Below are 27,296 nucleotides of genomic sequence, written 5' to 3'. Positions count from 1 at the left end.
TTGTGCTAGAAAAGACGTATTAAATGTTTTGTGGGTCACAACAATTATACATACACACACACCCACCCCAACTACCTACCCAGTCTAATTTAGGTTTTACAATGCACAATAAAAGCGATCTTTAACCCCAGCGCTTTTTTCAGTTTTACGTTTTTCGCTCCTCTTCTTCCCAGCGCCATAACTTTATTTTTCCCATCAATATGGCCATGTGAGAGCTTGTTTTTTGCAGGATGAGTTGGACTTTTGAACTATACCATTGGTTTTACCATGTCATGTGGTAGAATATGGGAAAAAAAAATTCCAAGTGCGGTGAAATTACATACCCGTAGCGTCTCCATTTTTCGTGATCTGGGGTTGGCTGAAGGCTTATTTTTTGCGCGCCGAGCTGTCGTCTTTAATGATACCATTTTGGTTCAGATATGATCTTTTGATCGCCTGTTATTGCATTTTAATGCAATGTCTCGGCGACCAAAAAAATGTAATTCTGGAGTTTTGACTTTCTTGCAACACTGTTTAGTGATCAGGTTAATCCTTTTTTATTGATAGATCAGGCGATTCCAAATACATGTAGGTTTGATTTTATTTTTATTGTTTTACGTTGAATGGGTCAAAAGGGGGGGTGATTTGAACTGATTTTTTTTATATACATTTATATAATTTTTTTTTTTTTTTTTTTTTTACTTTTGGCATGCTTCAATAGTCTCCATAGGACACTAGAAGCTGCCACAACCCGATTGGCTGTGCTACATAGAGGCGATGATCAGATCGCCTCTATATAGCAGATTTACTCACTTGCTTTGAGTGCCGACCACTGAGTGGCACTCACAACCATAGATGTCTCCAGGAGACCTCCGGTGGTCATGCCAACACACCAGTGACCTGTGATCACGTGACAGGGGTCACCGGTGTGCTTATTTCCAGCACAATTGCCGGAAGCGCCTGTTAAATGCCGCTGTCCGCTATTGCACCAACAGTTGTCTCCTTCTCACCCAGCGCCTTACTTATGGTTTAGTAGCCCATTCCAGCATTGTGCAGGTCTATGATCTTGTCCCTGACATCCTTAGAAAGCTCTTTGGTCTTGCCCATGTTGTAGAGGTTAGTCTGACAGATTAATTGAGTGTATGGACAGGAGTCTTTTATAAAGGTCACTATGTAAGACAGCTGTCTTTAATGTACGTAACGAGTTAATTAGGAGCATCTAACTGGTCTATGGGAGCCAGAACTCTTAATGGTTGGTAGAGGATCAAATACTGTATAATGTGATTTTCTGGATTTTATTTTTGATATTCCATCTTTCAATGTTAAAATTATCCTACCATTAAAATTATAGATATATGTCTATCTTATTTTAAATTGGCCTGCGTTTTCTGCCAAGAGATGCAGATTCTGTGCGGAAAATTCCGCAGGCCAATCCGCAAGGTGTGCACATACCCTTACAGAGCATTATGTCAGTTTTCACACCGATATGAAGTATATAGGAACCTTCTTCTGGCAGGACCCAATAGGCAGACACTTGCTACTACAAGTGCAGGCTCAACTTCTCAGTTCATACCAGGCTTGTACAGCATCTTGCCATCTTGTGAAACAGACCACACACACAGCTTAAGAGTAAAAAAATATGCTTTTGTTTTAATTACATAGGGAAACAAAGCAATTGTAACAAAAATACAGAGCTTTGGTGTAGTAAAAGTCAGTTCATTTTCTGTTCAGAGTCCGAGACCCCAGTATATGAATATGCTTTCCCCAAGACAATCCGGTCACGAAGCAGCTTGAAAAAGGCATAGTAATTACTGAAAAGTATGAGGGCTAGAGAAATGGTATGATGCCATTTCTCTGAAGATAAAAGTGAATATAGTTGGTAAAAGATGAGAAATGCTTCCAGCGTTGTTAAAATGTTCAAAACTCGCAGTGGATTACTGAAGAAAAACTGGTGGGAGGAAAAAAAAAAATAGTGAAAAAGAACATTAAAAATAGATTTTTTCTTCTTTTGAAGGTTCACTGCCTAAGACCTTAATGCTTGAAAGGGCATAAAGAGATATTCAAGGAAAGATAAAGACGCCAGACTGTAATCATGGGCACTGCAGTCCTACATCTATGACATCACATTAAATTAAAAGAGAACACATAGATGTTAGTACCATGTTAAAGAGTCTTACTTTTAAAATCATTCTAGGTGAAAACCCTAGGGGCAATATATGGGAAGAAGCACTTGTTTGAAGTCGGGGTGCAGAAGGAAATTTCTACTTTCTGGAGCTGTGCCTTTGTGAGAGAAAGGGGAGCTACAAGTGACAGCAGGGAGAAAGAACACAGTGTTATCAAACAGCCACCCCCCAGCTGTACTAACTTCCTGTGACTTCACAAGTGAGCTATACATTGTCAGACTACCCCACCAACTAGTCAGAACGTGCACTCAGGGTTGGGGGTGCTCCGTGTGCATCGTTTGTCCCATCATACCGCGCTGGTCGGTCGGCGTAAATCAACCCTTAGTAACTATATGCATGCCTAGGCATTCATAAAAATTGCAGGTATGAATAATGAACAGCTTATATCCTGTTTTCAGGAGGTGCTTAGCAAACCTTTACTTGAGTCAAACAATTAGCCACATTATGGATTTTGCAATTTGATACAAAATGGCATAGAGGCTTGCAGACACTTTCACTAAAAACACCGTAATCATATTGTATAAGACTATACTAAAAACAATGCTAGAGGTGCTGTCTTTGATTCAACAGTTCTATCAATAAGCAGAATACAAAAAGTCTACTGTACCCAAAAAAAGTGTGTGTGTGTGAGAATGTATATATATATATACGTACGTGTGTGTGTGTGTGTGTGTGTGTGTGTGTGTGTGTGTGTGTGTGTGTGTGTGTGTGTGTGTGTGTGTGTGTGTGTGTGTGTGTGTGTGTGTGTATGTATATATATATATATATATATATATATATATATATATAAAAAATTTTTATTTATTTTATATTTTCCCCCATAATTTATTTTGCTTATGCTTATATCACCTCAGCAAAGGCATACATGAAAAAAAAAAAAAATCATTAGGTATTAGAGATGAGCCAGTATACTCATTGCTCGGGTTTTCCTGTTTTCCTGAGCACGCTCGGGTGACCTCCGAGTATTTGTTATTGCTCGGAGATATAGTTTTCATCGCCTCAGTCGCATGATTTACGGCTTCCAGATATGCTGAATACATGTGAGGAATGCCTGTTTGTTAGGGAATTTCCACATGTATTCAGGGTATCTGGAAGCCGTAAATCATGCAACTGAGGCGACGAAAACTATACCTCCGAGCAATGACAAATACTCGGAGGTCACCTGAGCAATGAGTACACTCGCTCATCACTAATAGGTACCCCAAAATGGAACCAAAGAAAAACTACATCTTGTCACACGAACCACATAGTTCAGTAGACCTAAAAATGGTAACCTTATGGCTTATACACTGTTTTGAGGAAAAATAAAGAAAACTATTTTTTATCAAAAGTAATAAAACTGCATAAATTTGGTATCTCCATAATTGTACAGTATACAGCAGGAGTATAGTGCTTGCAGATGGAGATGTCCTCCTAAGTTCACATTACATTGAGGGCAGCAGGCCAGTGCTACTTAACCGATTTATACATATCTGAAATGCAGCATTTGACTAAGATACCACCAAGTCTAGAATAGAGATCTATCTGGTATCTCTGGGTCTGAACAAAAAAAACAAAAACAGATTTCCAGCGCATACCGATACATGAGATCATATACAAAAAAATGCACAAAGTACTATATTAAAAGTCACTTATTAAATGCAAAAGAATATAAAAGAATTGTAATGATGGGTGGGTGATGTATGGCGATAAGCCAAAAGGTGGCACCAAAACTCAGCCAGGTCTACAAACTGTATATACAGTGTACACAAAAATAGAAAATGAGTAATGCTAATGGAATTACATAAGTCAATGACAGATAAATGTAAAAAAGAATCTACATACTACACTAAATAAAGTGATCTAGTGCAATAACATATCGAATGAAAACAGTACAACAGGACATGAAGCATAATGCCACAAGACTAAATAGTTAGCGACTGTATGCATGGACAAATATAAACAGTCATTTACCTAAGTTGATCGAAGGTAACACTTCCCCTAGTGACACCCTCGTTCAACCTATGCATATGCTGTATATACCTTTTGTAGGCCTGGTTGAGCTTTGGCGCCACTTCTTGGCTTACTGCCATACATCACACGCCCACCATTGCATTTCTATTTTGTGCTTTGCATTTAATAAAAGTGACTTAATATAGTTCTTTCTGTGCTTTTTTATATATATGATATCGTTATCTGATTTATAGTTGGGACACAGACAACTTTCAGAAAACTACAAGCTAACACACTATATAAATCAAGGCAAAGGTTTCAATGGGCTGATCTTAAAGGTAGCAGGAGACAAATCTGTACGTGTCTCCTTATTCATAGATCAGGCTGCAATATTAACATTCAGACTAAGCAGTGCATAAGCAGATCGAGAGGCTGGGACAGGGAGAACCTGACAGGCTGACAAGAAATGATTAGCCAGTAACTGAGAATTTCTATTGCAGTTACAATGAGTGAAAATGAAAGCAGGCAAACCCCCCCCCCCCCCCCCCCAAGCCTCCACAACCACTTCCCGTGTCACTGATCATGCAGAGAAACAACTGTGATGTGATCACCCACAGGCTGCTCTAAAGGATATTGAAGCATGGGAACTGGGACAGGATGTGCACATTAATAGATTGGGCATCGGTGATGTAAGGAGAACCTTCTGTGTACAGATGGCTCTTTTTTTGTACATTAGAAACACGTCGCTTTTTAATAAAAGACAAATTAATAGGAGAACTTACATGGAATCGAAAATGAGACATATCAGAAGGAATCGCCACATTATAGTGACCAACCGCTTTGTAGACATTCTTGTTGTGTTTTACCAGCACTCCCTGGGGCCACATGCACTCCTCCATCCACCTGCAAAACAGACTTTATTTTACCACAATCTGTGTTCTCTATCAGTATGCCTTTGTATTAAAGGAATAGTGCACATTTAGAATGTTTATCTATTAAAAAAATAAATAAAATTAGCCCCGTATGCACAGTTACTCCATACATATACAAATTTAAGGGGATTTCCACTATTGGACCCCAAACAAGTCCTGTAATGTAAAATGTACATTGCACTCATCATCCCCAGGCGCCGCGCTGCTCCGGTCTTGTTTTGGCTACAGCGGTGAGGTCACGTAGGCATGGCATGACAATGCAGCAACCAATCTGTGAACTTGTGCGGTCTACAATAAACAGACACCGAGCTCAATGGTGTGAATTGTCGGCGTGACATCACCGCTGCAACCAAAACAAAGATCAATTTGGGGGCAACTTTTCTAAAAGTAGAAAATCCCTTAATGATACTGTAAATTTTAACCAAACGCTGTGTGTCCAAAAGGTCCCCTAGCCATAAACTAGTCATTGGCGTACCCTACATAAAACTGACATAGGCAAAGCAGCCATAGTATCTTGCTTGAGGACATCGGAAGCATTACTTGGAGCCTAAATGTAATGCATCAGTTAGTTTGTACATCAACACTAATAAAAGGGGCCACAATTGTACAAGTCCTCTTAAATATACCAAGGAATTTTTAAGAATTAGAGGAAAAACAAAAACAAAGTCAGCCCACAATGTTGATTAACAAACCTCTTTCCTAAACTATGACACACAGTGACTTTTCAGCGCTCCCATTTCCCTATTCTTCCTACTAATATACAGGCTTCCTATTCTATTAATATTTAGAGAAAAAAAAAGTCAGAATTTGAAACTATGCTTACGAGTGCTGAAGCATGTTAGAGCAGAGCGCTGGGTCCACTTTTTGCCAGCAGCCAAGATGAGCCGCTGCCTTATGTAGAAGATCACAGTACCGTGCAGGCAGGAGGTGCTGGGTGAGGATTACTGAAGTGCTTAGGGAAACTTGAAGAAAGAGTTCACAGGACCATCGCTTATCATAATACTGTGTGCTCTGTACAAAGCGAAAGAACAAAATTACAAAACTAATGAGAGGAACATACAAACCACAGAACCCTGACGTGTCTAACAAAGACAGTGGCTGTGTAAAGTGTGGTTTATGGTGTTACGGTACATTCTAGATTGGCAAGGACAAGTTATGATAAGTTCTGTACCTTGACAAACCATACTGGCACAAATGCCACGTAGTATGCAGACAGCATAGAACTAAGCAACACCTCCCGAACACGCCAATTGAAGTCCAGCTTCAAGTAATGCACTTCACTACGGATTAGGTCTGGAGATAGGCAGCACGCATGTGTAGGAAGAGGATCTGTGCTGGGCCTCCACATGTGCTGCAGAACTGTTAAGTAGTCACGACCTGCCTTATCAACAGACCCCAGATCACCACTAACACGCGTGTTGGGTACATGGGCAAAGAGGCTTGACCGACGGAAATCATATCCCAAGTGCAGAAATGGGATATACATACCAAACCTAGAAAAAAGTTAAAAAAAAAAAATTATATAATTTGTTTGAGCTAACAGGACAAATTTATTAACACCACAAAACAACACAAGAAAAAAAAAAAAGTAACTAGGCCACAAATTGCTATGGAATTATAGTACAGATATCACTCTAGAAATTAACTTTTGTCATAAATCAATTTCTTCTCTGGGTACGTTGCACCACGTTCCAGACCGAAATAAATGGCTAACTATTGTGCCATGTTACATTTTTATTTCTTTTTACCGATTACTTACGGATAGCATAAGAAAAGAAGGTTCAAAAAGGAGTGTGTTCTGAACAACAAAATTAAGGAACGGCATAAACTCCATCCTGTTCCAGTTAGAACAGCAAACCGCGTGGCCACCAATAGCACTGAGTGCGGAAGAGAAGACTTTCCTCCCTGTGAGGCCTAAATAATGAGAAATAAACTATTAAAGTGCACACAACACTTTCCCCAACTAGAACAGTGTAGCAGACATACCTCCCGCACAATTGCTGCAATTAGTCTCCGAGCTAGTACAATTGTTGTGAGGGTCAGCACATTAAAATCTATCAGGTGGAAGTTCTACAGAAGGGAGAAAAAAAAAAAAAATGGGACAGTTAAAGTTCGGACCTTCACATACGAGCATGTAGAACAACCTTGTCATGCCTCCAAAATACTTAGTTTATAGTAACCTGTGAAATCTTATGGATATGTAAAATCACCAGCCTATGAGACTAATTATTATTATTAGCTTCCTTGAGAATACATGCAGAAATTAGGTTGCATGCCCCAATCTTGATGTCATAAATCCTGTGAGAGGTCAGGACTTAGCAGGTATGTACACCCTTCAAATGAACATTGAGCATTGCCTTTGATATAAAAGTAATTTAATTTCGAATATTTAAAAACATCAAATTTTGTTACCCAAGTGCCCGTTACTCACCAGAGAAGTATGTGAAGGTGGGTGGGATGGTGGGTACCACCAAACAGTCTTGTAGATATTGATGTAGTGCACAAACAAGGCGATCAGGTGACACAGAAATAGCTGCAACTCAAAAAGTAGGTGACGGTCTGCAGGTAGTTCAGGGATTTTGCAATGCCGCAGCGGTACCACTGTCTGTGCAGCAAGAGGGGGACTCGACAATCCTGTGTTAGAACTACTCCTAAGTAAAGAAGAAAAACAACAGTTGGGATTGCAAAGTAGAACTTGAACCGAAATAATAAAACTTGCACTTAAACCCTTGGTCTCGACTGCAGTAACTGTAATAAAAAAAATGTCCAGAAACAAAAAGAAATATATAAGATAGCAGTTTTGTAATAGTTGCTTAAGTAGTCTACAACTTTTCAAATTAAAACTTAATGAGCACATGCCTTAGGCTGGGTTCACACTGCGCTGCTGGTGTCCGTTAGACGGACTACGTTAGGCCGGTTTCACACTTGCGTTTGGAGCAGCTGCGGACTTCCTCCGTGAAGCCCCGCCCTCCGCCGCTAGCTCCGCCTACTTCTGCATGCGGCCTGTGTACCTATATTTAACATTCGGTACGCAGGTCGTGCGGCTGTATGCGGAGGCTGCCGCATGCATCGTTTTGACGCTGCGGCGACCAGCGTAGCATGCAGCCTGTAGCAAATTTGTATTTTTTTTTTTTTTATCTGCAGCGTCAAAACGATGCATGCGGCAGCTTCCGCATACAGCCGCACGACCTGCGTACCTAATGTTAAAGATAGGTACGCAGGCCGCATGCGGGCGGCATGCAGAAGTGGGCGGAGCTAGCGGCGGAGCTTCACGGAGGAAGTCCGCAGCCCTCCGCAGCTGCTCCAAACGCAAGTGTGAAACCGGCCTAACACAGCGGCATAACGCGGTGTAACGTAGTCTGTTTAACGCCGCCATTGACTCCAATGTTGGACGCATCACTAGCGCCCGCCCACAATGGGCGTGCGCTAGGGATGTGCTGTCATTGAGTGACGGACCCTGAGACGCGGGCTGCAGCGTTTCCGGGTCCGTCACTGCTAGCGCAGATAGAGCTACCAGATGCTCTATCTGCGCTAGCGTGCTGCCATACCGGCACTTACGTTTACAGCAGCCCGTTACCGTATGTGTTGAACGGGCTGCTGTAAACGTAATGTGAACCCAGCCTTACAGAAAAAAAAAAAAAAACAACCAACACCCTCTGGTACATGCTGAGGACAGTACACCGGTGGGGAACACAATAGCAAGTGCGATGGTGCATTGGCAGGAGAGCCTGGTTTATTTTTTGTTAAAGGAGTATTTCCATCACCAAGATCCTATCCCAATATGTAGTAGATGTAATAATAATATTAGCAAATACCACCAATTAGAAATGTAATATAGTTCTTCTGATTCACTATGGTTACAACCACTAGCTCACCATCACTATATGAGTGGTAGCAACCATGGACACCTAAGCTACTGCAATGCCCTGCACATGGGAGTTAGCAACACAGCAAATCAGAAGAACTATACTACATTTCTAACTGGAGGTAGCTACTGCTGCTACAACTTCTACATATTGGGAGTGGATCTTGGAGGTGGGAGTACCTATTCATGTATATCTTGTAAAGTAGTAGCCAACTCCTTTAGTTGGCAGTCAACCAATATGTACACATGGAATCACATTTACATATCATTACACGATCTTATTACCTGAGGAGAATGTGTAAACTAGGACAAGGCAGTTGATATAAAGGTACCTTCACACTAAATGACTTTGCAACGATAACGATAGCGATCCGTGACGTTGCAGCGTCCTGGATAGCGATCTCGTTGTGTTTGACACGCAGCAGCGATCAGGATCCCGCTGTGATATCGCTGGTCGTTGCTGAAAGTTCAGAACTTTATTTGGTCGTCAGATCGGCGTGTATCGTCGTGTTTGACAGCAAAAGCAACGATGCCAGCAATGTTTTACAATGGTAACCATGGTAAATATCGGGTTACTAAGCGCAGGGCCGCGCTTAGTAACCCGATATTTACCCTGGTTACCATTGTAAAAGTAAAAAAAAAAAAAAAAAAAAAAAAACACTACATACTCACCCTCTGATGTCTGTCACGTCCCCCGGCGTCCGCGCTGCTGCTCAGAGCTTCCTGCACTGAATGTGTCAGTGCCGGCCATAAAGCAGAGCACAGCGGTGACGTCACCGCTGTGCTTTAGGGCCGGCGCTTACACCGTGCAGGGAAGCTGAGGCCGGGGGACGCAGCAGACACATGAATGTAAGTATGCAGTGTTTGTTTTTTTACATTTACACTGGTAACCAGGGTAAACATCGGGTTACTAAGCGCGGCCCTGCGCTTAGTAACCCGATGTTTACCCTGGTTACCCGGGGACTTCGGCATCGTTGGTCGCTGGAGAGCTGTCTGTGTGACAGCTCTCCAGCGACCACACAGCGACGCTGTAGCGATCGGCATCGTTGTCAATATCGCTGCAGCGTCGCTTAATGTGACGGTACCTTAATTCAATCAGAATGACAGTGATAAGATGGACAGACTGGTTGCTTTAAAAGAGGGCTGTTGCTTGAAATCATTAACTCTTGTTAAACTTGGCCACCTCCAAGAAAACATTTTTTGTAGCCATAATTGCTTTGCATCAAAAGGGCTGTACAAGCAAATACATTGTAAGATTGCCCCAAAATCAACTATTTATCTGATCAAGAACTACACAACATTCAAACCTCTCTCTATGAATAAGGTTCAGGGCACCCAAGAAAGATCAGCAAGTGCCAGGACCGTTTCCTAAATAGCATACATCTACAGGATTGGTTCAACTTTAGTGCAATGCTTGCTCGGGAATGGCCGCACCGATATCAGTGCATCGAAATGCACAGCAAGCAGAAGCCTTTTGAAGGATGACCTGGTGTCAAAGGCATCAAAGCAACCACTTCTCTCCAAGAAAGACCAAGGACAAACTGAATCTGTGAGAAGTACAGGGATTAGACTACAGAGGACTTGAGTACAGTTACTTTTTTTTCCTGATGAAGCCTTTTTCAGACTGTTTGGGTCCTCTGGAGTAATGATTTCCAGGAAATAAAAGGTGAGCTCTACCATGAGTTCTGTGTCATGTTAACATGCTAAGTATCCTGCGACCATTCATGTGTGGGGTTAATTTTAATCCAAGGAAGTGGGCTCACTCACAATTTTGCCTAAGTACACTGCCAAGAATAAAGAACGATATGTAAATCATCCTCCAACAGCAACTTCTAATGATTCAAGAACAATTTGATGATGAACAATGCTTTTCCCAGCAACATTGAAATTTTGGGTCCATGGCCAGGAAACTACGCAGGTCTCAATCCCATTAAGAATTTGTGGTCAATCCTCAAAAAGCAGGTGGCTAAACAAAAACACAGAACATTTGTAAAAAACAAAAAACAAACAAACTCTGCACTGATAAGGCATTAATGTGTTGCGATCAGTCCGAATTTGACCCAGAAGCTGCTATCCAGAATGCCAGGGCGAATAGCGGTAGTACCGAAAAACAAGGGTTAAAACTAATGCTGGTACCAACCTATTGCGTAGTACCACCAGCGGAACACAGTCACACACACACTATACGCCACTCACACAGCCTCTTGCGTAATACCACCAGCGGAACACAGTCACACACACACTATACGCCACTCACACAGCCTCTAGCACTGTAACGATGTTCCGCTCGTGGTACTCACACTATACGCCACTCACACAGCCTCTTGCACAGTACCACGAGCGGAACATCGTTACACACACTATACGCCACTCACACAGCCTCTTGCACAGTACCACAAGCGGAACATCGTTACACACACTATACGCCACTCACACAGCCTCTTGCACAGTACCACGAGCGGAACATCGTTACACACACACTATACGCCACTCACACAGCCTCTTGCACAGTACCACAAGCGGAACATCGTTACACACACTATACGCCACTCACACAGCCTCTTGCACAGTACCACGAGCGGAACATCGTTACACACACTATACGCCACTCACACAGCCTCTTGCACAGTACCACAAGCGGAACATCGTTACACACACTATACGCCACTCACACAGCCTCTTGCGCGGTACCACCAGCGGAACATCACACACACACACACTATACACCACTCACACAGCCTCTTGCGCGGTACCACCAGCGGAACACCTTTGCGAACACATGCCCAGTTTTAATGTGACCGCCGCTATCTGTCTGCACAAAGATGGCGGTAGTCTGATTTACTGCACCTGCGTGAATTACGTGCAGGTGCAGTGAATCATTCGGCTGATCCCGGCGGCAGATGCGCAATGCGTCTACAGGCAGAGGAAGCCGGTCACATTAAAGGGATTTTTCCACGAGCAAAAGTTCATTTTAAAAATTGTGTCTGGCCATGTATGGAGCATACAACATCTCCTGGGCAGGGGAGGAAGCAAAAGATAATAAGGACATTACAGCACGGGATAACAGTGGATTCATTTTGTGAGGAAAAATGATAATTACTTACGGGTAATTTGATTTTCCAGATCCATGACAGCACCGGTACATGAGAGATGGTCCCGCCTCCAAGAACAGGAAACCTGCATAGGAGATAAAAGATGGGGGCGGCACCTCTCTCCTCAGTTTGTTTACAGAGAATGTAAGGTAACCGCTATGTTAGTTTTAGGCATATAAAAAATTATATTTAACTCTAAGACTATTTATCTATTGTTATGTTAAGTGGTTATTACCCCATCTTTCATTTGTGTCTCTTTTTTTTTTTTTTTTTTTAAGAATTTTTTTTTTTTTTGTGAATCACACACCATCACCAAGATAGGGCGGGAACTAGAGCGGTGCTGTCATGGATCTGGAAAATCAAATTACCCGTAAGTAATTATCATTTTTTCCCTTCCCCATGACAGCACCGGTACATGAGAGGAAGAAATAGAAAGAACCTCTAGGGTGGGACAACAGCAGATAGAACTTTCCTACCAAAGGCAAGATCTGATAGCCCCAGATTCAATCTATAATGGCGGAAGAAAGTAGAGGGAGAAGACCATACTGCTGCATTACAGATTTGCTCTATCGATGCATTTGCCCTCTCTGCCCAAGATGTGGAAATAGCCCTCGTAGAGTGGGCCGTAACACCAGGTGGAGGGACCTGTCCCGAAGAGGAATAGGAAAGTGATATAGCCATACGGAGCCAACGTGCAATAGTCGATTTTGTGGCCTTTTTTCCCCTGTTTGCCCCCTGAAAGGAGACAAAAAGGGCTGTAGACTGTCGCCATGGTTTTGTCACTTCTATATATTGAAGAAGGCAACGTCTGACGTCCAAGCAATGGAAGGTTTCTTCTCCCTGGGATTTTGGATTGGCACAGAATGAAGGCAAGATTATCTCCTGGTCCCTGTGAAATTTCGAGTTGACCTTAGGTAAGAAGGCCGGATCAGATTTTATAATTACCCTATCCTCCAGAATTTCAGTATACGGAGGGTCAATAGATATAGCCTGAAGCTCACTAATGCGTCTGGCTGAGGTAAGGGCAATCAGGAGAACTGTTTTTAGAGTTAGCGCTTTTTCCGATATGGAGGAAAGAGGCTCGAAGGGAGAGGAGGTCAAGGCGTTTAAAACTAAGTTTAAATCCCAGGGAGCGACCTTTGGACGAGGTTTGAATGGTCTGGCTGTAAAGGAGGCCCGAATGAACCTACACACCCAGGGGTGATCAGCCAATTTTTGGTCAAACAAGGCGCTAAGCGCCGAAACTTGCACTTTTAGAGTGCTGGTAGATAATCCCCTCTCCAGACCCTTTTGGAGAAACTCTAGGATTTCAGATATAGGGACCTTCTGAACGGTATCAGTTATCCCTCGGCCTGAGAATTCTAAAAATTTTCCCCATACCTTTTGGTATTTATCAGTTGTGACTTTTTTTCTACTGGACAGTAGAGTAGTAATTAACGGATCCGAGAACCCCTTTGCTAGCAGAAGTCCCCTCTCAAGTTCCAAGCAGTGAGGTGTAGGCTGTGAACCTGAGGATGTGTCACCGGACCCTGGTGCAGAAGGTCTGGGACCTCTGGAAGTATCCACGGGTCCGAGATGGACATACGTCTGAGCCAAGTGAACCAAGCTCTCTTTGGCCAGAAGGGTGCGATTAAGATTATGCGTGATTTCTCTTCTCGGATCTTCTTCAGGACTGTAGGGATCAATGGGATCGGGGGAAACGCATAGGCTAGTTGGAATTTCCATTGGTGTAGTAACGCATCTACTCCTTCCGGGTTCTCTTTCGGGTTTAGAGAGTAGAACCTTTTTACTTTTCGATTCTGCCTTGTGGAAAAAAGATCCACTTGAGGAAGCCCCCAGACTGCACAGATTTCTCCAAATATTCTTTGATTTAGCGACCACTCGCCCTGGTGCAGGACGTGACGACTCAGAAAATCTGCGACAAAGTTTTCCGATCCCTTTAAGTGTGTAATTGTGAGGGATAAAAGGTGGTTTTCGGCCCAAAGAAATAATCTTCCTGCTTCTTCCATTAGGGAACTTGATCTGGTTCCTCCCTGTCGATTTATATACGACACCGTTGTGCTGTTGTCGGACAATACTACTAAATGTTTTCCTTTGAGGTCTTCTTCTGATTGAAGAATTGCTTGCCTTACTGCTGTCAATTCCCTCAGGTTTGAGGAGGCTGATTGCATCTGTGGATCCCATAGACCCTGTAGGATCCGATCTGATAGGTGTGCTCCCCAACCTAACGGGCTCGCATCCGTGGTCAGTACCACCGGATTCTGGATTGACCATGGGACCCCTTTTTTTAGATTCCCGGAATCTAGCCACCAGCTTAGAGAGTCCCGGACATGCCATCCTGGAGGAGACTGTTCCCAGCGCCTGCTTGCCGCCTTGCACTTTTAAATATGGCGGTCAGGAAGCGGTGTGTGCGTCTCTGAACTTTCTCCCCCCCGGGGAGTGTCAGCACACCGCTTCTTCAGCGTGTAGCGTCACTTCCGGTTCAATCCCGGAAGTTCCCCCATTCAGTCGGCGCCAGCGTCGTGATGGGTACGCTCACTTTTCTCCCTCGGCCCAGCCTCCGGCCAGGAGCGGACGCCGGGGAGTCCCCAGTGGGAAAGACGCATCTGCAGCTCCAGGTATGGAGGCGACGCGCACACGCCGCCACCGCTGCTCCCACCGCGGACCTCGGTCAGAGACCGGCAAAGCAAGGGAGACCTCTCCCCATGCAGCACCGCAGGTTCCCCGCAAGAACAGGAAACCAAACTGAGGAGAGAGGTGCCGCCCCCATCTTTTATCTCCTATGCAGGTTTCCTGTTCTTGGGGGCGGGACCATCTCTCATGTACCGGTGCTGTCATGGGGAAGGGAAAAAATATTTCACTGACTGTTTTTAAACAATATTTTACCTCACAAAATGTACCCTCTGATCTCCTGCTGTAATGTCAGTATTGTCTTTTGCATCCTCCCCTGCCCAGGAGATGTGCTATGTTCTGTACACGGTCAGACACAGACAATTTTTAAAATGAACTTTTGTTCGTGGAAAAACCCCTTTAGGGTATGTGCACACATTGCGGATTTACTGCGGATCCACGGCTTTTTTTATGGTGCAGAAACGCTGCAGATCCTCAAGTGATTTACAGCACAATGTAAATCAGTGAAAAAAAAAAAAAAATGTTGTGCTAATGGTGCGGAAAATTCCGCACAAAAAAGCTGTGGATTAAAAGAAGGAGCATGTCACTTCTTTTGTGCAGATCTGCAACGTTTTTGTACCCATTCCATTATAGAAATCCGCAGGGGTAAAAACACATGAAATCCGCACCTGCGTTCTCTGCCATGAGATGCAGAATCCGTACAAAAAAATTCTGGAGGCTAATATGCAACGTGTGCACATAGCCTTAAAAAGCAAATATCAACGCCAACATGGCTCCTCCTAAACAGTACGCCAATGACAATGAAAGGAAAGCAGCAAAGGCACAGCGTCGAAGACAACAAAGGGCAAATGAGACTCTTGAAGAGCAACAGCATTGCTGGGACAAAAACAATACATGTGAGCGTAGGCATCAAGCACATGAGTCCCCTGATGCAAAAGTCATTAGATTATTACAGGATGCCTTTAGTCAACAACAGCACTGCATGCCTGCCCCCATCGTGACATTACAGCCCTCCCGATGCAATAGCATCGTGCCTCCATTTAGTGTAAAGATAAATAATTAGTACACGTGAATATAAGCAACTTTGTAACATATCTTATCAGAGGAATCCGCTTCATTCTCCAACAGAATTGATCAGTCATTATCAAAATTCTCAATTCTGGGGTAAAATTTGCATTCCGTGAAGACAGATTACTACTAGTGATGAGCGAATATACTCGAGCATGCTCGGGGGTCCGCCGAGTATTTTTTAGTGCTTGGAGATTTAGTTTTTCTTGCCGCAGCTGAATGATTTACATCTGTTATCCAGCATAAGTACACGTGGGGGTTGCATGGTTGCTAGGGAATCCCCACATGTACTTATGCTGGCTAACAGATATAAATCATTCAGCTGCGGCAAGAAAAACTAAGTCTCCAAGTACTAAAAAAAAAAAAAAAAAAAAAATACTAGGAGGACCCCCGAGCGTGCTCGAAAAATCTCGAGTAACGAGTATATTCGCTCATCACTAATTACTACTTTAGTAAGATAGGAGATAACAGTTGCTACTCATAAGATTCTATATAGATGGGAGGGGATGGAGGAGCTCTAGCGCTTCACAGCTCCACTGAATCTTATTGGTAGCAGCTGTCATTTCCTGGCCTAGCAATGTAAAAATCTGTCTTTGCTGAATGCAGATTTTACCCCAGAATTGAGAATTTTGATAATGATTGATCAATTCTGTCGGAGAAAGAAGCAGATTTCTCTGATAAGATATATTACAAAGTTGCTTATTTCCATGTGTACTATGATTTCTGAGATAAAAATTAAAGGGACGGTTGTTTAGACATTTTCCCTTTCTCAGATCCAACATAATCTGTTTACATTCAGATGACAATAAATGACATGACTATACATCTGTGCACGTTGCTTTCCCGAAACACACCCATTCGATGTACGTGCCAAACTCTCCCACTATGTAACACTTCAAAACGCATGTTTGCCGATTTTCAGCAAGTTTACATGCATAGTAGTGCCTGTATAATCCATAATTTGATATATCTTAATATAATCTCTCAAAGTGTGGATTGCATATTACTTGATTACGTGATCTGACTAAATTTTCTTCTTGCTTTAGAATTTGCAAGGATAAGGACAAATCAAAGCATAATCTGCAATTTGCTAACCATTCCCCACACTAAGTTGGACCGTACAGGATAGCACTTAAAAAAAAAACACCGGATTACGTACCGGTAATGCTCTTTTATAGAGCCACGACAGCACCCACTGAGAGAGGGGATCCGCCCCTAGGAACAGGAAACCCTACGGAGAGATAAAAGGGGCGGTCCCCCTCGCTCCCACAGTTTGGGTTACAGAGATTGCGAGGAACCGCCCACCAGTATTAGTAGGCAATTCTATATTATCATTTTATCTTATACTACTAATATTTACAAGAACCAATCACCCTTATTTGTGCTTATATGCAAACTAATATATATGTAAGGGAGGGAAGTGAAGGGGTGCTGTCGTGGCTCTATAAAAGAGCATTACCGGTACGTAATCCGGTGTTTTCTCTTCGCCACGACAGCACCCACTGAGAGACTTTCAGAGATAGTTATTTGGGGGGGATTATCGTGTTAAGAACCGATCTACCGAAACACAGGTCAGTGGAGGCAGATAAATCTAATCTATAGTGACTATAGAAGGTAGTAGGAGACGACCAGGTTGCGGCCTTACATATGAGTTCTATTGGAACTTCTGCTCGCTCTGCCCAGGATGATGCTATCGCCCGGGTGGAGTGTGCCTTTATAGACTCAGGTGGATCTTCCCCTTTAGACAAATAGGCCAGGTATATCGCCTCCCGAATCCATCGGGATAATGTGTTTTTCGTAACACCAGCTCCTTTCCTTTGACCCTGGAAGGAAACAAAGAGAGCCCTGCTCTTCCTCCAGGCGCTAGTCCTATCTAGATAGGTTATTACAGCCCTTCTCACATCTAAAGTATGGTATTTTTCTTCTTCCTGATTTGTAGGATTATTGTAGAAGGCAGGAAGAAGAATTTCTTGAGATCTATGGAATTTGGTACTCATTTTAGGTAAGTAGGAAGGGTCTGTCTTTAGGACAATCCTATCTGGCAATATTGACATAAATGGAGGATCTACTGATAGCGCCTGTATGTCGCTGACCCTTCTTGCCGATACTAAGGCAACAAGAAGAGCTGTTTTGAGGGAGACATGTTTAATGTGAGCAGAATGTAGAGGCTCAAACGGGTGACATGTTAAGGCTTCAAGGACCAGATTAACATCCCAAGGAGGTGAGTTGGGAATATGGACTGGTTCTGCTCTCTGGCAGGCTGAGATGAATCTGGATATCCATCTATCTCCTGCAACGTTGTGACTATACAAAGCCCCTAGCGCTGAAACTTGTACTTTCAAGGTGTTAACTGAAAGGCCTAAATCACGTCCTCTTTGGAGAAATTCAAGAATAATAGGGACTGGAATTTCATTTGACAGGGCTGAGGGATAGAGGCCTAAAAATTTCTTCCATACTTTTACATAGATCGATGTAGTGGATCTTTTTCTACTCAGCAATAGGGTATCAAATACTTTATCAGAGAAGCCCCTTAGTTTTAACAGCTGCCTCTCAAATCCCAGGCTGTCAACCGTAGACCCTTCACATGAGGGTGGTTGAAGGGCCCCTGGAAAAGCAGATCTTGATTCTCTGGGAGAATCCATGGATCCGAGATGGACATGGCTCTGAGCAGGGAAAACCATGGTCTCTTTGGCCAGAATGGAGCGATCAATATTACATTCGCTCTGTCCTCTCTTATCTTCCTGATGACTGTTGGAAGAAGAATCATCGGGGGAAAGGCATATGCTTTCTGAAATGTCCATGGAATCTGGAGGGCGTCGAGAACATCGGGGTTGTCTGTTCGAAACATTGAGGCGAATGTTTTTACTTGCCTGTTGTCTCTTGTGGCAAAGAGATCTATGTCGGGTATACCCCATTTTATAGTTATCATACTGAATATCCGACGATTCAACACCCACTCTCCCTGATGGAGGGTATGACGACTGAGAAAGTCCGCTTTTGCGTTGTCTATCCCTCGGACATGTAGTGCTGATAAGGACAGAAGATGATTTTCGGCTATAGTCAAGATGTTTTCGGTTATAGACATGAGAGTGCCTGATCTCGTTCCGCCTTGATGGTTGACGTAAGCCACCGATGTCATGTTGTCTGAGAGTACCCTGGTATGTGTTCCGTGCAACTGTGGGAGGAATTCACATAGGGCATGATAGATGGCTTTTAGTTCTTTTTTATTAGAGGAGTCGTCTAATTCCGTAACCGACCACAGCCCCTGGACAACCTGGTTCCCCAAGTGTGCTCCCCAACCATGAGGGCTGGCATCCGTAAAAATTATGTTTGAGGGTTTGACCTCCCAGGGAACCCCACTAACTAGATGATCTGGCTGTAGCCACCAGGTTAGGGATTGGATTACGTCATTAGAAAGGGAAATCTTACCGTTTAACCGCCCTTGTAATTTTACCTCCTCATGTAAAATTGTATACTGTAAGGACCTCGAGTGGAACTGGGCCCACGGAACCGCTGGGATACATGATGTGAAGGAGCCAAGCAAGGACATGCCTTCCCGGAGGGAAATTATAGGTTTATCTAGTATGGACTGAACTTTATCCCTAATTTTTATCTGTTTAGATTCTGGGAGGAAACACTTTTGACTTACAGAATCTAATATAATCCCCAAAAATACCTGCCGGGTTGTCGGAATCAGTCTAGATTTTTCCCAATTTATTACCCATCCCAAGTTCTGTAAGGATGAGATCATATGACATAGTCTTTGCTGACATTGTGAGGGGGATCTTCCCACTACTAGCAGGTCGTCTAAGTACGGGATTATGAGTGTGTCTTTTAATCTTAGATAAGACATAACCTCTGACATTAGTTTAGTAAATACCCTAGGAGCAATTGATAGTCCAAAGGGCATTGCTGTGTACTGAAAGTGCCGTATACATCCATTTAATATAACCGCTACGCGGAGAAATTGTTGATGCTCTTTAAAGATTGGTAGATGGTAATACGCATCTTTCAAGTCCAGAACCGCCATAAAGCAATGGGGAAACAGGAGTTTTACGGTGGATCGAATGGATTCCATTTTAAAAGTTTGATTTTCTAGGAAGGTGTTCAGTTTTTTAAGATTTATGATGGTTCTGAATGATCCATCAGGTTTTGTAATTAGAAACAGCGGGGAATAGAACCCTTTCCCTTCCTGAAGAAATGGAACCTCCACCAAAACTCCTTTGGATAGCAGATTCATTACTTCTTGCTGTAATGCCTCCTGTTGAGACTGTGACTTTAAGGAAGTCAATAGAAATGAGTCCGAAGGGACTCGGGCAAATTTTAATTTTAAGCCAGAGGTGACGAGATTATTTGCCCAATTGTTCGAAGTTATTTTCCTCCATTGGTCTGAAAAAGAGGATAATCTACCTCCCACAGGTAGATCTGCTCTAACGGGGCTTGTCTTCAGATTTAAAAGGGCGCTTCCCAAAGAATGCACCTCTTTGTTTGGCGTCTCTAGGGGTCCAGCGATCTTGGTTTTTAAAATCTTTTCTTTTATTAAATATGGGCTTCCGGAACGCTTTCCTATAGAATGGAAGGTAATTATTATTAGGGAAGCCCTTCTTTCTTTCCCCCGCTTTAGTTAGAATCTCGTCCAGTTTGGTACCAAACAGGTACTCACCCTGACATGGGAGGCTACATAACTTAGACTTTGTCTGTGGATCGCCTTTCCAGCCCTTAAGCCATAGGGCTCTGCGTGCCGCGTTTGTGAGACCTGCTGATTTGGCTGCCAGACGTATAGAATCGGCCGATGAATCCGCCAAAAAAGCTGTAGCCCCTCTAATTAAGGGTATAGAAGACAGCAGTTTGTCTCTGGAAAGACCACTTTTAAGACCTTCCTCTAAGTCACTCAGCCAGACCAACATGGACCTAGCGGTGCATGTAGCAGAGATAGATGGTCTGAAGGCTCCCGTACACGACTCCCAGGCTCTTTTTAATAGTGAGTCGGCTTTACGGTCTAACGGGTCCTGTAATGAACCTGAATCCTCCACCGGTAGCAAAGATTTTTTAGATGTAGATGCTACCGCAGCGTCCACTTTTGGCGCTTTTGACCATGTCGAAAACTCTTCATCATTGAAGGGATACCGTCTCTTTGAGGATGGAGGTAAACCCCTTTGGCCCTGGCTTTCCCATTCTTTTTTAACTAAAGATTTTATTGCTGCTATCACCGGAAAAGAAGGCCTTTTCTTTTCCGATAAGCCAGCGAACATAATGTCCTGCTGTGTTCTGGGAATTTTAGAATCTTCGATACCCATCGTATTACACACGGACCTGACAAGGTTGTCAATACTATCCGTGGGAAAGCATGTATCCTGGTCCTCGTCCGAGGAAACATATTCGCAGGAGATGTCAGAATCCGCTTTCTCTCTATCCGAAGATGGGTCAGATATAGGGGATTCATATCCTTTTTTACTTTTAGTATGCGGCTCTTTATCAGAACCTCTCAAGGCTTGTAACTCTTGCCTTATCATGAGCCTGATGTCCTCAGATTTAATTGAGGCATCCTCCCGCAAGGTAGAAGCAATACATGATTTGCACAGTCTCTTTTTATAACTATCCGGGAGGGGCTGGAGACATAATGCACACTGTTTGTGCTTCGTTTTCTCTGTTTTCTTTCCCTAGGTGTATAAAGGGAAAGGGAACACTAGTCAGCTTATGAGGGTAGATGCACACTTACCCCAGTGAAGCTTTTACGGTACCGATTGACGAGGAGATTTAGGTGGAGAACCGGATTTTTTCCTGGAGGATCCGCTCTGTTTGGAGCGACTGCTGCTGCCCCGTGTACGTGGGGTAGCCGCGGTGTCTTCTATGGAGAGCATCGCAGGGGTCTGTGACGAATCCATTGTGGACACCGGGCGCTTGTGCCGGCGTCCTTTTACATGGGGGCCGCCATCTTCTTCCGGTTGAACCCGGAAGTGCTAACCACTTCCGGGTCGCGGCCATACTGTATGCACTCGCGCTGTCACCGGCATCAGCGCGGGTGCCGTCCACCTCCTCCTTCACCCGGAGTTTCAATTCTGGACTCCCGGGGAAATCGTGGAGCTCCACGCCGCCTGAGCGCTCGCCAAAGCGCAGCGCTTACCTCTCCTCGGCGCTAGGTCCCGCAGACTGCCCGGATGGATCCCCATGAGCCAGGAACCCCAGCAGTTGTGGCCTCATGGTGTCTGCCAGCAGAGGGGGGAAGCTGAGAAGAGGACCCCCGACGCTGCATCCAGCCCTGGAGCCCTTGCCGTCCTCACAGGTAAACTGCGCAAGCGGCATCCAGGCTAGGCATCCTCTTCTCCGTGGATTCCCATAGGAACAGGAAACCAAACTGTGGGAGCGAGGGGGACCGCCCCTTTTATCTCTCCGTAGGGTTTCCTGTTCCTAGGGGCGGATCCCCTCTCTCAGTGGGTGCTGTCGTGGCGAAGAGAAAAAAGCATTATACCAATACTGATGTATTCAACCTCCATAAAAAAATCACAGCCACCAAGAACCATGCAGTCCTAATAATGCAAGAGAGCTTCACTCGTCCCTACAGGGTTGTTATTGCTATGCCATGAGACGTAGACAGTTACCACAAGAGATTAGTTTATCACACGAAATTCGATTTTGGTCAGAATGGATTTTCTGTGAGCATTTACTTCCCCAGCTATATAAAGCCAATAACAGGCCTCAGAGAATGACCTCTTACTGTAAAATTGAGGAAGAACCAGTCATGAGTCATTTGTATACCAAAAAAAAAAAAAAATTTAGATTCAACAAATCCCCAATTTTAAGAGAAATTTGCAGTGAAACAGAATAGTTTAGAATTAATTTGTGCATCTTTTACATATTACTATTTCAACAAGTTGAAAAATCATTACTTCTATAACCATTACCTGGCTCTGGACCGCACACCGCTTACAGCAGGAGCTCCTCCATGGACGGCACCACCTGCAGATCCAGGATCACAAAGGGGAGTGCGACAGTATGACGTCCGATTTGGGCCCCGACGGCCCCCAGCCATGTCTGGGCTTATTTATCTCAGGCACAAACAAGACATGTATGGTTCATGGACTTGCTGTCGTACAAAAAAAACCATCAAATATAAATCTATATATTTATACCCAAAACACGTAAGAATGCTAGAACTTTTATATGTGCAACATTCTGGGGAAAGGATAAATACCGGTGGTGACCACACACAAAGATAGAATTGAAATTCACGAATGAACAATTACAATAGTGTTACATGGCGACAATAGTCGTGCAACAAATTGGTCAGGCACACATCGACAGTCATTACATGTGACGTTGCAATGCGACAATGTGGTCTATGGTGCTAGCCTGATTTGTACTATTAAAGGAAAGTGGTCACATTCAGAAACGCCATTTACCAGCAGGTATATGGTTAAAGGGAATCTGTCACCCAAAAATTTGCCTATAAGCTAAGGCCACCGGCATCAGGGGCTTATCCACAGCATTCTGTAGTGCTATAGATAAGCCCCCGATGTATCCTGAAAGGTAAGAAAAACAGGTTAGATTATACTCAACCAAGGGCGGTCCCGATGCGGTCCGGGGCCTCCCATCTTCATACGACGACGTCCTCTTCCTCGCTTCTGTCGCGGCTCCGGTGCAGGCGTACTGATTTGCCCTGTTGAGGGCAAAGTACTGCAGTGCGCAGGTGCTGGGCCTCTCTGACCTTTCCGGCACCTGCGCACTGCAGTACTTTACGCTGCCCTCGACAGAGCAAATCAGTACGCCTGCACAGGAAGAAAAGAAGAGGACGTCATCGTAAGAAGATGGGAGGCCCAGGACCGCGACACCCATCGGACCGGGACCGCCCCTGGGTGAGTGTAATCTAAAGGTACCTTCACACTAAGCCACTTTACAACGATAACGATCCATGACGTTGCAGCGTCCTGGATAGCGATATCGTTGTTTGACACGCAGCAGCGATCAGGATCCCGCTGTGAGATTGCTGGTCGTTGCTGAAAGTCCAGAACTTTATTTCGTCGCTGTATCTCCCGCTGACATCGCTGAATCGGTGTGTGTGACACCGATCCAGCGATGTCTTCACTGGTAACCAGGGTAAACATCGGGTTACTAAGCGCAGGGCCGTGCTTAGTAACCCGATGGTTACCCTGGTTACCATTGTAAAAGTAAAAAAAAAAAAAAACACATACTCACATTCCGGTGCCTGGCGTCCGCTTCCCTGCACTCCTCCTGCATCCTGTGTAAGTGCCGGCCGTAAAGCAGAGCGGTGACGTCACTGCTCTGTGGGAGATGCCGGAGATGTTCGGCGCTGACACAGGATGCAGGAGGAGTGCAGGGAAGCGGACGCCGGGCACCGGAATGTGAGTATGTGTTTTTTTTTTTTTTACTTTTACAATGGTAACCAGGGTAAACATCGGGTTACTAAGCCCGGCTCTGCGCTTAGTAACCCGATGTTTACCCTGGTTACCCGGGGACTTTGGCATCGTTGGTCGCTGGAGAGCCGTCTGTGTGACAGCTCTCCAGCGACCACACAACGACTAAACAGCGACGCTGCAGCGATCGGCATCGTTGTCTGTATCGCTGCAGCGTCGCTTAGTGTGACGGTACCTTAACTTGTTTTTCTTATCTTTCAGGCGATATCAGGGGCTTATCTACAGCATTCCAGAATGCTGTAGATAAGCCCCTGATTGTGGTGGCCGCAGCTTATAGAGGTGACAGATTCCCTTTAAGAGGACCAGTCAGCTCTCCCAATACGTCTATGTTAGAAAATGTCTGTATTTTTCGAGAGAACACTTCTGGTCCATCTCCTAACTGTGCGTTCTGCCGCTCCTCAGTTATTCTTCCTAGAAATGAAAGAATGGAGTGAAAGTTAGCTGTTATGTGCCCCTACTGTGCGACACCGCGTGGACTGATGTATAGGAACTCAGGCGGGATAGCAGGAACACACAGTTCTGAAACATCACCCCAATTATGTTATGGAGAACACAAGACATCTCCGGAGAGGCGAGACCCCAAACTAATGCCTTGGATAGCCACTGACAGCGATGTCCCCATTATTATAAAAGCCTGATCTCTACTTCAAAACATTTTACAAAATGAAAGAAGTTCGGCTCCTGCGGACTGTCAGCACCTGAGGGGTTACTGGGCACTGACATGACTGGAGGAATTACTGGGCAATTGAAGCTAACAGTGAGCAATGGTGGGGCGTCCCCGGCACAGCCCCCTGCAGCATGCGGAGCCTGAGGGGAGGCGAGCACGGCTCTAGTGTCAGTAGCCAGCCTTCTCACAAGGAGGTACCACACTGCGCTCCACAGGCGGCCACTTACCGGCCCGTACGGCGCATGCGCAGTACTGGGCACAGGCCGCTTCGCACCCGGTAGGTCCTCGGCCACTTAGGTTCAGTAGCCTCTGCAGCCGCCACCCCCAAAACACTCACCACTTCTGTCCTGCGTGCGTGAACGCGCCTTGTGTCATAAAGCGCGAGGACGAGCAAGAAGAGCCTGTTCGTAAAGTAAGCGCGCCTGTGTGCGTGATGACATCAGACGCTTAATCCCACGGCAGGCTACTTCACTCCGCGCATGCGCTTCGCTTACAGCATAGCTGAGGTGTGAGTAGGCGGGAAACTGAAGCAGCTGAGAAAGGCGATTGTACTTCATGGGGAATATCCTTCCATATAGGTTGGGACCTCCCAGGGATTTATTGTACCTGTAGTCCCACTGTAATGCCCACGCCTCAGTATTTACCCCAAGTATTCTAATGTCTGGTTATCTGTGGCCAAATGAGGGCTTCAAGATTTTGGCTGTCCAACCGCTGTGTGCCCAGATGTCAGTGTCACAGTGATACTGCACAGGATAATGGATGTGAATGTCACAAATCCACTGAGCTTGTGACGTTTCAGCAGTTTTCGTGTTGTGGAAACACATTCGCTTCCGTTATGCCTAATGTGACAGCAGTATTCGGATCTAGTTTTGTGGTATAAAGTTACATTATGTTCTCTGTAGAGGAGTGGTGCTGGAACGGAGTCTCTGTAAATGGAACGTGTCATGAAAAATCACTGTTCACCTCCCACTCTGGGCTAGTCCCAAACATGACCCCTAACTCTCCCTACTGTCGGACTCCACACCAACACTAATACAGCATATCATAATTCACCGTAACAGTACTCGTGTCTTCAAGTGGGCAGTATGTCCATTCCCTTTCACCTGTATACCTGACATATTAGAAAACTGTAATGTGAAGCCTGTGTAAGCTATGTACAGTCATGGCCGAAAGTGTTGGCACCTTTGAAATTATTCCAGAAAATGGCATATTTCTCCAAGACAATTATTGCAATTACACATGTATATGTATATTATACATGTGTTTATTTCCTTTGTGTATTGGAACACAAAAAAATAAAAAAAGCAAATTGACCGTCCCGAAGAGGGTCACAGTGACGTGATGGGATGGCTTTTAAGTTTGTTTTTTTTTAATCAAAATTATGCTAACCGGGTGGCCTCCCTTTTCTTTGAGCTGGATATTAAAGGGAACCTGTCACCACGTTTTTGGAAGATGGGATAAAAATAGCGTTAAATAGGGGCAGAGGTGGGCGTTACATTAGTGTGTGTGTTATGCGTTTATTACCCACCTAAGTTGCCGAAATAACTTTGCAAAGTCTCCGTTTTCGCCTGTCAATCAGGCTGGTCAGGTCGCATGGGCGTTGTCTTCCCCCAGATTTGGCGTAGTTTTCCGTTGGTGGCGTAGTGGTGTGCGCATGCCCAAAGTCCGGAATCCTCTTCCAGGGGATTTAAAATAGCGCGGTGTTCGTTATTGCATTGGTGATCGGTGGGCGCGGCCATCTTCCTTTGGCCGCGCGTGCGCAGAAGCGGCGCTCTGCTGGCCGCGGCTTCAGGAAAATGGCCGCCGCGATATCCATCTGCGCACGCGCGGCATCCCGCGGCCATTTTCCTGAAGCCGCGGCCAGCAGAGCGCCGCTTCTGCGCACGCGCGGCCAAAGGAAGATGGCCGCGCCCACCGATCACCAATGCAATAACGAACACCGCGCTATTTTAAATCCCCTGGAAGAGGATTCCGGACTTTGGGCATGCGCACACCACTACGCCACCAACGGAAAACTACGCCAAATCTGGGTGAAGACACCACGCCCATGTGACCTGACCAGCCTGATTGACAGGCGAAAACGGAGACTTTGCAAAGTTATTTCGGCAACTTAGGTGGGTAATAAACGCATAACACACACACTAATGTAATGCCCACCTCTGCCCCTATTTAACGCTATTTTTATCCCATCTTCCAAAAACGTGGTGACAGGTTCCCTTTAAGTTTCGATAGCTCCCCACTGCTGGGTGTCCATTAGTCGGGGCCTCGGTCCTTCTTGGCACATTTACGTCATTGGCCACATGGTAAGGTTTTAATACTAGATGTTAGGACCTTCCCGAAGAGGGTCACTGTGACGTGGTGGGATGGCTTTTACATTTTTTTTTTGTCAAAATTATGTTATCCAAGTACCCTATATTATTTTCATGCACTATTGCTATCTATTTACTGCACGGTATTTGCCCATTTTATTTTTGTCTTGCGCTTTGACTGTATATACCAACTGTTCCACCAGGGT

The 27,296-nt window shown here is 44.6% G+C and overlaps 1 protein-coding gene across 4 annotated transcripts; it reads right to left on the bottom strand.

The window, feature by feature from the left end:
* Positions 1-1,602: 1,602 nt before the first annotated feature.
* TMEM39B (transmembrane protein 39B) lies at positions 1,603-25,283 on the bottom strand. Of its 4 annotated transcripts, none has more exons than XM_077296036.1 (9): positions 25,119-25,283; positions 22,585-22,766; positions 7,458-7,677; positions 7,013-7,096; positions 6,786-6,940; positions 6,198-6,519; positions 5,850-6,037; positions 4,877-4,997; positions 1,603-1,927 (listed from the first exon to the last, which is right to left on the bottom strand). In XM_077296036.1, the coding sequence occupies exons 2-9, from the start codon at positions 22,710-22,712 to the stop codon at positions 1,691-1,693; spliced, it is 1,455 nt and encodes a 484-aa protein (XP_077152151.1). In that variant the 5' UTR covers positions 22,713-22,766; positions 25,119-25,283; the 3' UTR covers positions 1,603-1,690. The 4 variants fall into 4 exon arrangements, with proteins under 4 accessions (XP_077152151.1, XP_077152153.1, XP_077152152.1 ...); XM_077296038.1 differs by having other exon boundaries at positions 24,813-25,130; XM_077296037.1 differs by lacking the exon at positions 25,119-25,283 and adding an exon at positions 25,009-25,090.
* Between the last annotated feature and the right edge of the window lie 2,013 nt (positions 25,284-27,296).

The sequence above is a fragment of the Ranitomeya variabilis genome, chromosome 3 (assembly GCF_051348905.1).
Source record: "Ranitomeya variabilis isolate aRanVar5 chromosome 3, aRanVar5.hap1, whole genome shotgun sequence".
NCBI classification, from domain to species: domain Eukaryota; kingdom Metazoa; phylum Chordata; class Amphibia; order Anura; family Dendrobatidae; genus Ranitomeya; species Ranitomeya variabilis.
The sequence above is the reverse complement of the archived record's forward strand: the minus strand, read 5'-3'. Positions and strand labels throughout refer to the sequence as shown.

Excerpts from the sequence above, each read along its gene's own strand:
- TMEM39B (XM_077296036.1), bottom strand. The coding sequence starts at position 22,712 with ATGGCTGGGGGCCGTCGGGGCCCAAATCGGACGTCATACTGTCGCACT. Across the intron at positions 7,678-22,584 it reads GGTGTGCGGTCCAGAGCCAG|GAGTAGTTCTAACACAGGAT; the intron begins GTAATGGTTATA and ends TTCTTTACTTAG. Across the intron at positions 6,038-6,197 it reads TGCCAGTATGGTTTGTCAAG|AGCACACAGTATTATGATAA; the intron begins GTACAGAACTTA and ends CGCTTTGTACAG.